We start from the raw sequence: 12,107 nt of genomic DNA on the forward strand, positions 1-12,107 counted from the left end.
ATCCTAGCGCCGGTTCCCGCCGCGGGCACGCAACCTCGGTGTCGTAATGAGTACGTGGTCTCCGATATGTTTGGGCATAAGTTTGATATTGGCCACGCCTCTTAGGTGGGAAAACACCAAATAAGCAGTTGATACTAGACCGCTCCCTTTACTATTTGTATAATTTTTCCTTGTTCCCAGGAGGGGTGTTCTCTCTTCCCCCAAAAATTTTCTCTTCTTGCTCTTCCTTCCCTATAATCCGAGCCCACCCCGTGGTGCAAGGGAGGGGACGCGAGTTGGAGGGGGTGGAGGGGGGATGGGAAGTAAGGGGTTATATTTAAATCGTAGGAGGCTAGGGTGGCCATTGGGGGAGGTATTGGTGTGTCATTGGTGAGTCATTGATTTATTAAAATGTACGAACCGAGTTGATCCAACTCTAGAGCGTAAAATGGGATGCCCTGCTCATTTAGAAGGGATTTAGCGGCTTTGCTGTAGGAGCAGTAGGTTTTCGAGAAGATGACTGTTGATTTTAAATAGAGGTTAGCAATTAGGCTCTAACAAAAATAAACGGGTTTTTTTTTTTTTTTTTTTTTTTTTTTTTTGTTCTTTTCTTTTTTTGCAAGGATTTCGGTGTGAATGAATTTTGATATTCATATTGTCAATAAATCCCACAAAACTAAAACAGGAGCTTGGAAAGTAGACATATATGAAGGAATTGCTTGATCTTATACTAATCCTTGTAAGACCTATAAAGACACAAGAAGGAGTGAGTGGCCTAGACATACCAACATGGTGACCAGCAATAATATCCTCAACCTTGGATTTTGCACCAGTCATCGTAACGGAGTTTGAGCCAGCAAGAGACCCGAGAAAACGACGGAATATGGACGCGATGTTGGGCAATTGGGGGAAGGCTCAGGAGCCTTCGTTTCTGGGGATTAAAAGGAAGTAGATAGAGGCTTGCTTGCCCTTCTTTAGATGAGAAGAGGATCTGAAGTTCGCTGGGAGGAGCTGTGATGGCGATGTGCTGGGTGATGATTGTTGAAGTTATTGGTGAAAGGTAGGTAGGGGTGGCTGGGCAGTTTCCTTCTATTTATTTATTTATGCACAACTTGGAACAAGATCACTGGAACAGCGACAACAAGCTGGTTTTCCTGCAGTGTTGACTCTTCTGTTACTGACGATCAAAATTGGCCACCTCAATATTTTGATTAGGAGTTATGGAGGCAAAAATGAACAATGTCCAATTGCAGGAATAGAGGAATAGGTACTCCGTCGGAATGACCGCATCGGCGCATGGGATGGCGCCAATGCTGGGCTAAGAGCATCGCTCGGAATTCATCCGCACTTGTTCTTGGTTTTCCCATATTTTTGTTTGCATCAAACAACATTCATCAGTTCTGCAGGCAAAACCTACATATCCTCAGTATGAAAATCCGCAAAACATCCTCCAGTTCCCGTGCCTTCGTTCTTACGATATCCTTTCCCTAAGTTGTTTTCTCTTGCTCAATACATTTCTTCTGCTTTGCGCTACTACGCCCTGCGGGCCCAGCCAACTCGCCATACTACCGAGGTCTTCTGGGTTGAACGGAGAATATAAACCAGTTTCTATTTTTACTCTGCTCTTAAAACAAATATATTGTAGCCCAGGAAGCCCTGAGAAGGAAGGGAAAGAAGCTGGATATCACAATGATAGATAAACCTACGTAGGTAATCGACGTGAAGGAACCTGGAAGGGATGGCGGTTCAAGAAAATGCCCCCAAAACATGAACAAAAGCCTAGCACAAGAGAAGGGTGAGTACTAGTATGAGTTTCATTGATTATGAGATTAAACCATTTTTGATTTTATATTTTGATAAGTATTTAAATATGTATATATTCTTATATGCCCTCTTCTTCCGCTAAAATATTTTGAAGTCTCTTGAGGTACAAGGGGAAATTGACGGGAACAAGGACAAATAATGGGTATATGAATGGGTGATCATAGAGGCCCGGAAGGCTTTATGTACCAGAGCGGGATAGGATAGAGAGAAAATAACTATCCCTCAAAGATTATTGTGTAAGGCATGGTGGTGGTTGGTCTGTGGCTGTTGAAAGGGATTTGGTGGTTAAAGCAGCCAGAGAAAGTAGATAGATCGAAGGTAATATCAAATAATCGAAAGTCAAAAAAGGATGTAAAGAGAAAAGTTGAATGGCAAAGACAGAGACAAAAGAGTTTGCAATACAGGGAGTACACGAAACCAAAGACGGGAATGAAACGAAAAGAAGTTGGTGATGTATTTTTGTCTAGGGAAGAGGAGAACGCGAGGCAGGAAAATAGAGAAAATGTAAAAAGGGAAAAGGAGCAACAGGCAGGGAAACAAGAGAGAAACCACTTCAAAGAAGGGAATATAGTTTAATAATAGAAACAGATATCGTAAAATTCGTGAGAATAAGCTGCAAGAAAAGGGGTAAACAAGGTAGCTAGACAACGGACGAAGATGTGGGTATGTATGGAATGAGTTTAATTGCTTGCTCAAGTAGATTGATGAAAAATGAAAGGGAAAAATAAGGAAACCTAAGCGGAGAAATGCTGGAAGTAGAAAAAGGGGGCAAGCCCACCGCAAGGGCAGCGGCAAGGAAACAGAACAAAATAGGGGATCAAATAGAGAAGAAAAAAACGCCGATGGGCTACAGACGAGATGGACTTCAAATTATAGAAAGGAAAGAGCATAAGAGGAAGAAGGGAAGAACAAGGATGGAGAGAAATATGACACTTCAGCTTCTGGCTACCCTGTACATGAATGTACAGTCGAAATAAATAACACAATTGAAGAAGATAGAGGATAAGAAGATAGGATGGCGAAGGTAAATGAAGAGGTGCGACGGCGGAAGAGTTGACACGGAATAAGAAATATAATTAGCAGGTGGAAAAATTGTTTCCGAGAGCTGTTGCGCAAGCTTTGGGGAGAAATTTGAAGGGATTTCTGTATTCCCTTTCCCCTTTTCCTTCTCCCTTATTCGTTTGGCTGCAGCTCAACTAGGAGGGTATATCATCTGAGCATTTCGTGTGAGGTGGAAAGCGCCACTGTTGTTATTGTTAAAGAGATACATTTACATGACAACGCAACAACCGCAGCCTTTCTCCTCCACTGGCGGATCATCTGCAGGTGGAGGTTGTGGTTTCGGCTGCGAGATCTGTGAGGGCTTCGGAGATAGGGAGGATTGCACCGTTGGTGTAGTTTTGTAACCACCATGGTCCGTCCCACCTGTACTTGGGCGATTGTTGTTGTCCGGAGATTTCGCCGTCGGTGTTGGTGGCCAGAGGGAGGAAGCGGTATTGTTTTCTTGTGCCTTTTCGACATCCAGATTGGGAAGAGTGGGTTTGCTAACTTCATTAATAGCCAAGGGTGCGAATTCTCGGTCATACGTAGATGGAACTTTGCCCTCTCGTTGCCACTGCTCCTGTTGGAGTCTTTTCGCATGGGTGGGGAGAATTTGTTGGTCTTGTGGTAGGCGTGGATCGGGTTTATACATGGTCGCCAACCATGGCGGATCTCCCTCTGGACGGTTAACTGAGGTCCGGGGGCGATCATCCCCAGATCTAGTAGACGGACGCTGATTTGAGGAGCTGATGGAGCTGTTATTGTTGCTGCTGCCGGCCGTCGCTTTGGGTTTTGATGTTGATGGCTTGCGATTATTCGGTGGATTGGATGATTTATGGGCGGTGCTTGAGTGTCTAGCAGTTGCCTTCGGTTTCGTAGGAGAGGCTTGCTGTTGATAAGTGATACTGCCACTAGTGGGTCGGCTCGTAGGAGAGTCGAGTCCGATGAGGTCAGTGGTTGCGCCTGAGTCTTGGTTGCCGCTCCGTTTGTTGCAGCGATTGCGGCTGGATTTCTGGTTCAGGAGCGTCACCAGCTGCGGTTGATAGAGGATCGCTGAACTTGCGAGTTTTAGCATATGAAATGCTGTCATCATCTCCGCTCCCAAGGGTGTTGTTGCGTGTGCGATTTAAGGGGAATTCGCGTTCTAGATGTTCTAGGGGGATAGGATGGGGACTGGTCGCAAAAACGGGTATTTTCGAAGAACTTTTCCTAAGTCCAAAAGCTTGGCGATATACTTGAGAAGTGTTTCTTCCTTCCTCGTACGGATCTGCAGCGATTTCCTCGGGTAAGCGAGGGTCTTCGAAGACGACCGGTCCACTGTCATCTGGTTCTTGTTCCTCATACTCAATAGGCACTGGGGATGTGATCCGCTGTCGTTTTTCTTCACGTGTTCCAGGCCATTGTTCGCCAATCTCCACCGTGCCGTTTGTGACATTGTTGTGGGAATCGTGGCTCCTGCCTCGTCTGCTGCTTGACTTGCTTCCGGCACGAACCTGTCGCTGGTGGAGCTGAATGCCAAATTGTTGCAATTCCTCACTTTCAATTTTAGCCAATTTGTCCCGATGAATCCAATTAGCACTGTCTAATTCTTCGTTACTGAAGCCAACAGTGTCAGTCTTCTTTTCCTCGGATTCCATCACGCTCACGGCACTCCTGTTGACTGATTCTCGACCATACAAATCCAAAAGACTATCTACTTCACTGCCCGTCCTGCTGAGAGTTGGTTCCCGCTTGCTCAACGCATCTACTCGGTTGGGTAGGAGATATCCTGTGTCGCCCTGCCTCGAGCCAGACCGCGAGGAGTTCCCAGATCGTGAGGCTCCGTTGACTAGAGCAGGTTGGTTATGACGCGGACTTGACTTAGAATATGTGGCGGTCGAATCGTTCGAGGTTCGTGGCTTAGAGAATGAATGTGCATTTTGCGGCTGGGACTGTTGGGATATAATTAGCGAAGGGGCTTTTTCCAGAAGAAGAAAACTTGACGTAATGGATGAAGACATATATGAAAGGGCGTATTTCAAGGTTGAAAGAGGAATGATGTATAATTTTTCGACCTATGTCAGCTCGTCTGATTGGCATTTTCGGTCTCAGGGAGCCTGATAGGGAGACGGAGTTGGAGGGTCACAACACGCCATACAAACCATACACATCAGAACAAACGTAATTAAGCACCCATTGAGAGATGGAAAGGACAGAAAACAGACAGAGACAAGAAACAATTGAGGGGGGACGGTGTCACACGTACGTCTTGGCTGATTGGGACGGAGAAATCCCATGGTTGCTGCTCCTTTCCATTGACGCTGCTTGGCGATGGCAGAGCATTTACAGAATGCGTTGCAGCAGCCTCTGCCATGCCAGCAAACCCTATTCTATTTCTATTGTGCAACAAATCCGTTCTGGAACGAGCCAGAAAGATCTACTTCTTATCTTTATGGTTCCCTTTTGTTCTTCTCTCCTCGTCTTCTGCCTTTGATAGGTTGTTATCGGTCAATCCACTCCGGCCTGTAGAGCATACTAGATCCCATTTAAGCTGGACTCTGTGGTGGGTTGGGCCAGACAAATCAAAAGGACCAGAATCGTAACACGAAACAAAAACCTATGGAGGCACGAAACGAGGTGGGGTTATGATATTGGATTAACGACGATGTGCTGGGGCACTCGGAATTCCACAAAAACGGTCGAAAAAAGGAGTGCGGAGGATATGAAGATCGGAGCAGTTCTGTCGTTGTGAGGCGCGAGGGAATCTTCAGCATAAGACACGAAGACGAGTGTAATGGTGTCGAGTCAACACGAATCAGGAAAACGATCAGCGATCAAAGGAAGGAGAGAGAGAGAAAAAGATCGGCTCATATGTCCCCGCGTAGGGGAATTAATTAAATGAAGCACCTACTGAGCTGCTCAGCCCAGTGAGAGTTGGGGGGAATGAAGGGAAAAGGAAGATGTGAGCAGTAAGAATGAGAAGGTTGATGTTTTCCCCCTAGGGTGGCAGAACTACAGGGATACAAAAACTCCAGGCTAAAAGAGGAGAAGGTGAGAAACAGACACTGCCAGGCACAAAGGAGTGACATGCGCAGAAGACTGTACAAAGCAGGCAGAGAAGAAGAAAGAAGAGGCAGAAGGAGAGAGCGAGACAGAGCCTGAAGAACACAGACAATAGCCTGGGCTGGACAGTCGAAGTCAAGTTGGAGAGAGCGAGGTTGTTGGTTGGGGCGTGCTCGCGAATCACCAACGCTTGCTAGCGTGAACCTCGAAGCTGTGCTGAACTGTGAACTTCCACCCAAAACAAACCACTTGGTTACTCCACAGCTACAGCTTGCATCTTTCCGTAGTCCTTTCAAGATATGTACTGTGCATATCCTGTGGCTCCCCTGTACGCATTGCTGCGTCTGAGGATTGTTTTGCCGCTTCGGTTCCCCCTGGTGGGCCTGGCAAAAGGCCATCCCAGGATCGTCAGGGGCTAATGTGATTGGCTCTGTCGTTGGAAACCTCAATCTCCCTCACTGCCCAGTGTCCAGTGAATGCTCCTATTCCTACAATCTACTCGCAAAAAAAGGGGAAGTCGGGAATTCGAAGGGATACCATCCTTTTTAATTTCTTTTTTCGCCAAACAAGCAGAAAGCGGGTCCGCCTTTGCATATGTACCTTGGGAATGGTTCCAGTGGACAGGGGGAAAACATAACTGTAAGGTCTGGAAAACTTAATAAGGTTTCCAATTGGGTTTATATTTTCTCTCTCTGCCCATTTATTATTTACTTTTATTCATTTTTTCTTCTGTTATGATTTGAATAAAAACCGTTTTGATTTTTCTGAATAGCTTCTAGTGTCATGTTTCGTCCATTAACTACATGTGTTCCTTCAATATAAATGATTGGCAGCTGGACCCGGAACAGCCTCACCAACAAGCTCAAGGAAAACAAAAGCAAATTGTTTTATATATATGTGTTATATATATATGTGTTATTCATTGACACAGAAGTTTTATATCTTTGTTGCGATTATCAGAACAAAATTGGGATGAAACAAAACAGATCCATTGATTGAATTCAACATGACAGACGATGCGAGGTTTGATGTGAGCTATAAAATACAGAATGCCAACAATGTGCTGTGCAGAAGAAAAAGGAAATCTCTCACCATGCCATCTCATCTATTATTTTACCTAGATGCAAAACCATATGAGGGGGAAAAGAGGTTAAAAAAATGCACAATCCATGTCCCAATATCGGAATCACCTCACCCCCAACCACACCACCAAAAAAAAAAAAAAAGAAAAGACAAGAAAAGAAAAGCACCAGAAAGAAGAAACAGAACAGAAATAGGATCAATTATGAAAAAGATGCATACATACTGAGAACAGCAAACTTATCTGAAAAAAAAAAAAAAAAAAAAAAAAAAAAAAAAACAAACAAACCAAGAGACGGCCAAAGACCAAAGCTCATGTATGCAACATGTAATAGGACGAACAGGGCACATAATAAAAAAAATAAAATGAGATAAAAGAGAGAATCCTCTACCCCCGCCGATGCGCCTCATCAAGCAATTTCAACAAATTCTGCACCGTGACTATAAGCGTCCTCCTCTGCTGTCTCGCCTCCTCATTGCCATCAACCTCAATCCCATCAACCTTCAATATAACCTGCATCATCGTCGTCTCGCTGAGCTTGCGGTGCTCGATATCCCGCGTCTTCTGGTCCCCCGGTGGATGCTGGATGAATTCGCGAAGTAAAGGCTCGAGGGAATCGTGGAAATAACTGCTGAGGAGGCTGAGTTTCTCTTGCGGTGTACCGACAAAGTTGAGGTTCGGGGACGGTTTGGGGACGCGGGATGGGCGGGGAGATGCAGACGCACTGGCGGAGGAGGTGGGACGGTAGTCAGTGGAGGCTGCAACTGAAGGCGGCGCAGACAGGTTGGGTGAATTGCTAGTGTAGGAGGATGGTGGGGATTGTTGTTGTTGTTGGGGTGCTCGTTGTGGATGCTGTTGGTGATGCCGCTCTATAGGTAGCGCAAATGGCTTAGATGTGCTTTGTGCAGATGCTTGCGTGTCGTTGGAGGCGTTCTTATTTTTATCTTCGTTCTTATTCTTACGCTTTTTCTGACGTCGCTTTTTGCGGCCACCACCTCCACTGGCGCCGTTGGCGCGAGGGGAAGATGAGGACTGCTCCGCTGCTTCAGATGTTTCGTAATATGCGGGCGTAACCAAACTCTCCTCACTCGACGTATCTGGGAGGATGTTCGATACCACGCACATGGTTGCGGAATTCTGCTTCAGCCCGACATCCCTGGCCCTGGCGGAGTCATCTCTCAACACCGTGCCCTTATAGAGAAGTTTTATTTGCCTTGTGTCCGCAACGTCCAGCGCATTGGCAGCGGCCAATTTCACGCTCCCAACCGTTGTCAGTCCATCGCCGATGGAATAGGCGGGGAAGTTGAGACGGTACGTCTTCCCTTCTATATTTCAGAATGATAACATCTGGCTCAGACTCGTCGTCGGCGACTGTGAGGGGTTGCCGGCCGCTTCGCGGGTCGGTGGAGGAGTAGCCTAGGTTATGTCGCGCGCTGGTGTAGTCGGCGTCATCGACTGTTACGTAGCTGTAGTCTTCATTGGTAACGGTTGGTGGGGAAGTGTTCCGATATGGAGATGAGCGCTCTCTCCATGGATTCCAGATCATTGCAACAATAACCGCAAGAAGCAAGGCTGCTAGAACGGTGACTGCGAGGCGTGTGGTGGGGGTTGATGAGGTAAGAAGTGGTAGGGACTCAAAGGGCTTCGCAAGGCTATCTAGCCACAGGAAGGGTGACGATGTTAGGTCCGCTTTGGCAAGTTTGATCGCAAAGCGTGAGAGGACAGAACGCAGGGAGTTAGGCAAATGAGGTGCAAAAGACTCCAGATAAGAAGCGGACGTCGCGCTGATGGAGGAAAAATGAGAGGAAACGAAAATCATACACCGATTGTGCCAAATGGAGGATAAGTGGGCGGGGCTTTGGTGGTGCATCGCAGAGTTGGCATCGGCGGCCTCAGGGATTTTTTTTTTTTTTTTTTTTTTTTTTTTTTTTTTCCCTCAAGGCATTGACTTCAGGCAGCGGCCATGGGATGGCAAATGATGACAGCCCAGTTGGTATTATTTGCTTGGTTCTGGGCGCAGAGGGGGCTGGGTCCCTTCAGGGGCCCAGCGCCCAAGTCAAGTTCCAGAGCAATGTGTCAAAACCAGCAAACAAATGGAAGAACATTCATTTAACAAGGAAAAAAATATCATTGATTGATTATACTTGGATAGAAAGTGTTATTTTTCAGTTCCACATATTGAACCAACCAGTCCATAGCGGTCAATGACAGTTCGCAAAAATGAGCTTGTCCACAATTTCATCTCGAATAACAGCATCCCCACCACCAACCATTAGGATTACGATGTAAAGTGAATTGCACAGAAACACTTGAAAGGGAGTAGAGTACATATATGATCAATTTGACAGATGACACAAAACTTCGAGAACGTTATTAGCCCACAAATATCTAATCGAGCGGTAGGCATCCATGACTCCTCCCTAGAATCTCGGAAGCTACCTATCTATGCAAAGTATTGATCTCCAGGATCTCTCCATTTCACGCTTCATATCTGCACCTGCCCTTCCGCAGGTCTCCCACCAAACCATCTCCCAAGATTTGTCGTACCATCTCCTACATCAGATCCTTGACCTCCGAGCCATCTAGGCCGCTGGATTCCAACATTGTCCGCGCGCAGCCACTGTGGCGTGCTCGCCGTTTCGAAAGTGTTTCGGACGCGGTGCGCGAATGACTGGAAGAAATTCTCCTCTTCATCTTCCTCTGGTGCGGCTGCGACCGCTTGTATACGAGTCGAAACCGTAGCCCTGGCGGTTTGTCCCTGAGGCTGGTTCCTCGGTAGATCTGCAGGAGGTACCCATATCGTAGGACAGCTAGAAGGTGTAGACGCTGTTCGACGATGTACTGGCGCCGCCCGCTGTGATGAAAGGCCCAGAGCGCCCGATCCAGTCAACTCACTTTCGATCAGTTCCCTGCCTTCCCGCCAGCCCCCAGTTCCAAATCCGCTAGAATTGAGTGCGACATCCTCATCGTCTTCGAGCAGACCGAAATCGAACCAGCTCTTAACTCGTCCGTATAGATTGAATGACGTCGCGCAAACGGGTATCAATATAAATATAGGAAAAATGTAGTCAAATCCCTTTCCCAGCGGGGTTAAGTTGATCAGACGTCCAAGAAAGTTGTAAAACGTCGTTTTCTTATGGACGTCCTGGGGAAGGAATGTAAGAAAGTTGTAAGAAAGCGGAACCGTAAGTTTGGCGATTTGGCCTGCATACCAACAGGCACTTTCACTATAAGTGTTGCGAGGGACCAGAGCCCGGTTGCCCCAAACCTTGACGTCCGTTACACCCACGAATGCTGCCGAGCACATGTAGAAAATCCATGCTGCAGACGCTACCTGGCCCAAGAACCCGATTGGCTCGGATTGAGTGGGATTGTGGACAACTGAAAGTGTGACAATAGAAGCTCTAGGGGCAAAAGACTTGATAATTTCGGACCAAACAACGCAAGCTGACGCTAACGAAAAGAAGCCCGCGAGAATTAGCCTCGCCGCCGGTAGAATATGAACGTAGGTGTAGTAACGCAGGGTGGGGGTGATATAAGGAATTGATCTATTCGAAGAGGACTGGAATGAAGGATGAGAGAATTCGAGACGTTTGGAGGCGGATGAATCAATAATCGCCTGGGTATCAGCAGCTTCTCTAACAAGCTTCTCCCATGCATTGGCGAAACGCGCATTTTGATGGCGCGCTCGAGCCAGACGTCTGGTGATATCTGCGAGGTATCGTGCGGTAATTGTGGGCGGCACACTTGGTCGTGACTCATTGGCGCCAGCAGAGGCCCGAAGCCTTGATTCGGGAATACTAGTCATGTCAACAAGTTCGTCAATCCATTCCTGTAAATCGTAGGGGGCACCTGTTTTGTTTTTGCGTAGCTGAGATACTTGAAACTCAAGATCCTCAAGATCAGCCATGGAATCTGTCAGGCGATCGTGTATTCGAGGGGCTCGGGCTTGGATCCTCCTAAGTTTGTTCCCCGGGTTTGCATTTCTTATGAGAGTACGAGGGATAACCACTAAGCCATGTCCCATCAGGTAAATTGCGAGTGCCAGCCCCCAGAAATAAGCCAGAGCCATGACAAGGGCTTTTATAGATGTAAAATCGAAACCATTTTGTATAGATATGTAGACAAGTCCCTGCGATACCAGATCCAAGAACAATCAACTGATACCGCCCATTCGAGCGCAGCGAGTATAAAATACGGTCCTTCGGAGTGCGATATCCGGAATCAACGTATTCGCCAAGTAGAGGTAGAATGACCCTAAGTACAGAGAGTTAGGATCTGGCAGCGGCCGAACAAAATGGATGTTTGGTCGAAGGGAAAGGAAGGAAGGGAGCAGACAAGATGAGATCGACTACTAACCAGGTCATGACGAATGTCAACCAATAAGCAATCCTCCACGAAACAAGCATTACGCGGGGGGGAAGCCATATCCCCGAAATCGGTTCGTCTCCTCTCGTGCTCGATGTAAGGTCTATAGGGACAAGTAAAACCACGCTTGCGGGAAGGGCAAGAGCTAAAAAGACGGGGAAAGAGAGGAAGGCCGGTGTTGACCGCAACGGCACATAGAGTCTGAGAAGAAGGAGAACTAAAATCGATATGACAAGAAGAGCAAAACCCACGAATATGCCTGAGCCCACAGGGGCGGAACTAGATGTAGCAACCGACGGAGACATGGCTAGCAGGGTCGGGCACACCGATGGCTTTCGGTGGAGAAGAGCTAGGTCAAGTCCTCTACCGACGAATCATGGTAAGCTAGTTTCATCGAACTGGCGCCTCGTTCTCTCGAGAGAAAAGTGTATAGGATACTATGAAGAATCTGTGCTATTGAGGTGGAGACAGGATTTGAGTTGGAGAAGAGAGGTCGGTTGTTGGTTGGGGCCTCCGATGTGATATGATATGTTCTGGGGTTGCATGGGGTGACGCAGGTATCGCGGCTCGGTCATGAGGCGGCTAATTTTAGTCACTCTCAACTCCAGTTAGTGAGCCAGCTAACTATGATTGGATCCTGGAGCCAGTGCGGGTTAGATAATCAGCAGGGGGCAGCGCCCGCAAAACATAGACCTGATTGGACATGATTTGTTACTGCTAGTAATGTTCGTCACAAGCCTCGTTTCCCTGGTTTACACGCAGAAAGCTGGTA

The 12,107-nt window shown here is 47.0% G+C and overlaps 5 protein-coding genes across 5 annotated transcripts; 2 read left to right on the forward strand and 3 right to left on the reverse strand.

Annotated features, from left to right (window-relative positions):
- Nucleotides 1-3: 3 nt before the first annotated feature.
- HCAG_00146 (predicted protein) lies at nucleotides 4-816 on the reverse strand (the record flags this gene model as incomplete). The annotated part of the gene is made up of 3 exons (XM_001543050.1): nucleotides 4-134; nucleotides 401-499; nucleotides 765-816. The coding sequence occupies 3 exons, from the start codon at nucleotides 814-816 to the stop codon at nucleotides 4-6; spliced, it is 282 nt and encodes a 93-aa protein (XP_001543100.1).
- Nucleotides 817-1,733: 917 nt separating this feature from the next.
- On the forward strand, nucleotides 1,734-2,379 carry HCAG_00147 (predicted protein; the record flags this gene model as incomplete). The annotated part of the gene is made up of 3 exons (XM_001543051.1): nucleotides 1,734-1,774; nucleotides 1,898-1,945; nucleotides 2,208-2,379. The coding sequence occupies 3 exons, from the start codon at nucleotides 1,734-1,736 to the stop codon at nucleotides 2,377-2,379; spliced, it is 261 nt and encodes an 86-aa protein (XP_001543101.1).
- Nucleotides 2,380-3,073: 694 nt separating this feature from the next.
- HCAG_00148 (predicted protein) lies at nucleotides 3,074-5,197 on the reverse strand (the record flags this gene model as incomplete). Its single annotated transcript, XM_001543052.1, has 3 exons — nucleotides 3,074-3,902; nucleotides 4,108-4,775; nucleotides 5,090-5,197. The coding sequence occupies 3 exons, from the start codon at nucleotides 5,195-5,197 to the stop codon at nucleotides 3,074-3,076; spliced, it is 1,605 nt and encodes a 534-aa protein (XP_001543102.1).
- A 2,157-nt stretch (nucleotides 5,198-7,354) lies between these two features.
- Nucleotides 7,355-10,877, reverse strand: HCAG_00149 (conserved hypothetical protein; the record flags this gene model as incomplete). The annotated part of the gene is made up of 5 exons (XM_001543053.1): nucleotides 7,355-8,158; nucleotides 8,313-8,858; nucleotides 9,238-9,275; nucleotides 9,515-9,748; nucleotides 9,863-10,877. The coding sequence occupies 5 exons, from the start codon at nucleotides 10,875-10,877 to the stop codon at nucleotides 7,355-7,357; spliced, it is 2,637 nt and encodes an 878-aa protein (XP_001543103.1).
- A 713-nt stretch (nucleotides 10,878-11,590) lies between these two features.
- HCAG_00150 (predicted protein) lies at nucleotides 11,591-12,026 on the forward strand (the record flags this gene model as incomplete). Its single annotated transcript, XM_001543054.1, has 2 exons — nucleotides 11,591-11,714; nucleotides 12,001-12,026. The coding sequence occupies 2 exons, from the start codon at nucleotides 11,591-11,593 to the stop codon at nucleotides 12,024-12,026; spliced, it is 150 nt and encodes a 49-aa protein (XP_001543104.1).
- Nucleotides 12,027-12,107: the final 81 nt, after the last annotated feature.

Source organism: Histoplasma capsulatum, genomic scaffold, assembly GCF_000149585.1.
Source record: "Histoplasma capsulatum NAm1 scaffold_1 genomic scaffold, whole genome shotgun sequence".
NCBI classification, from domain to species: domain Eukaryota; kingdom Fungi; phylum Ascomycota; class Eurotiomycetes; order Onygenales; family Ajellomycetaceae; genus Histoplasma; species Histoplasma mississippiense.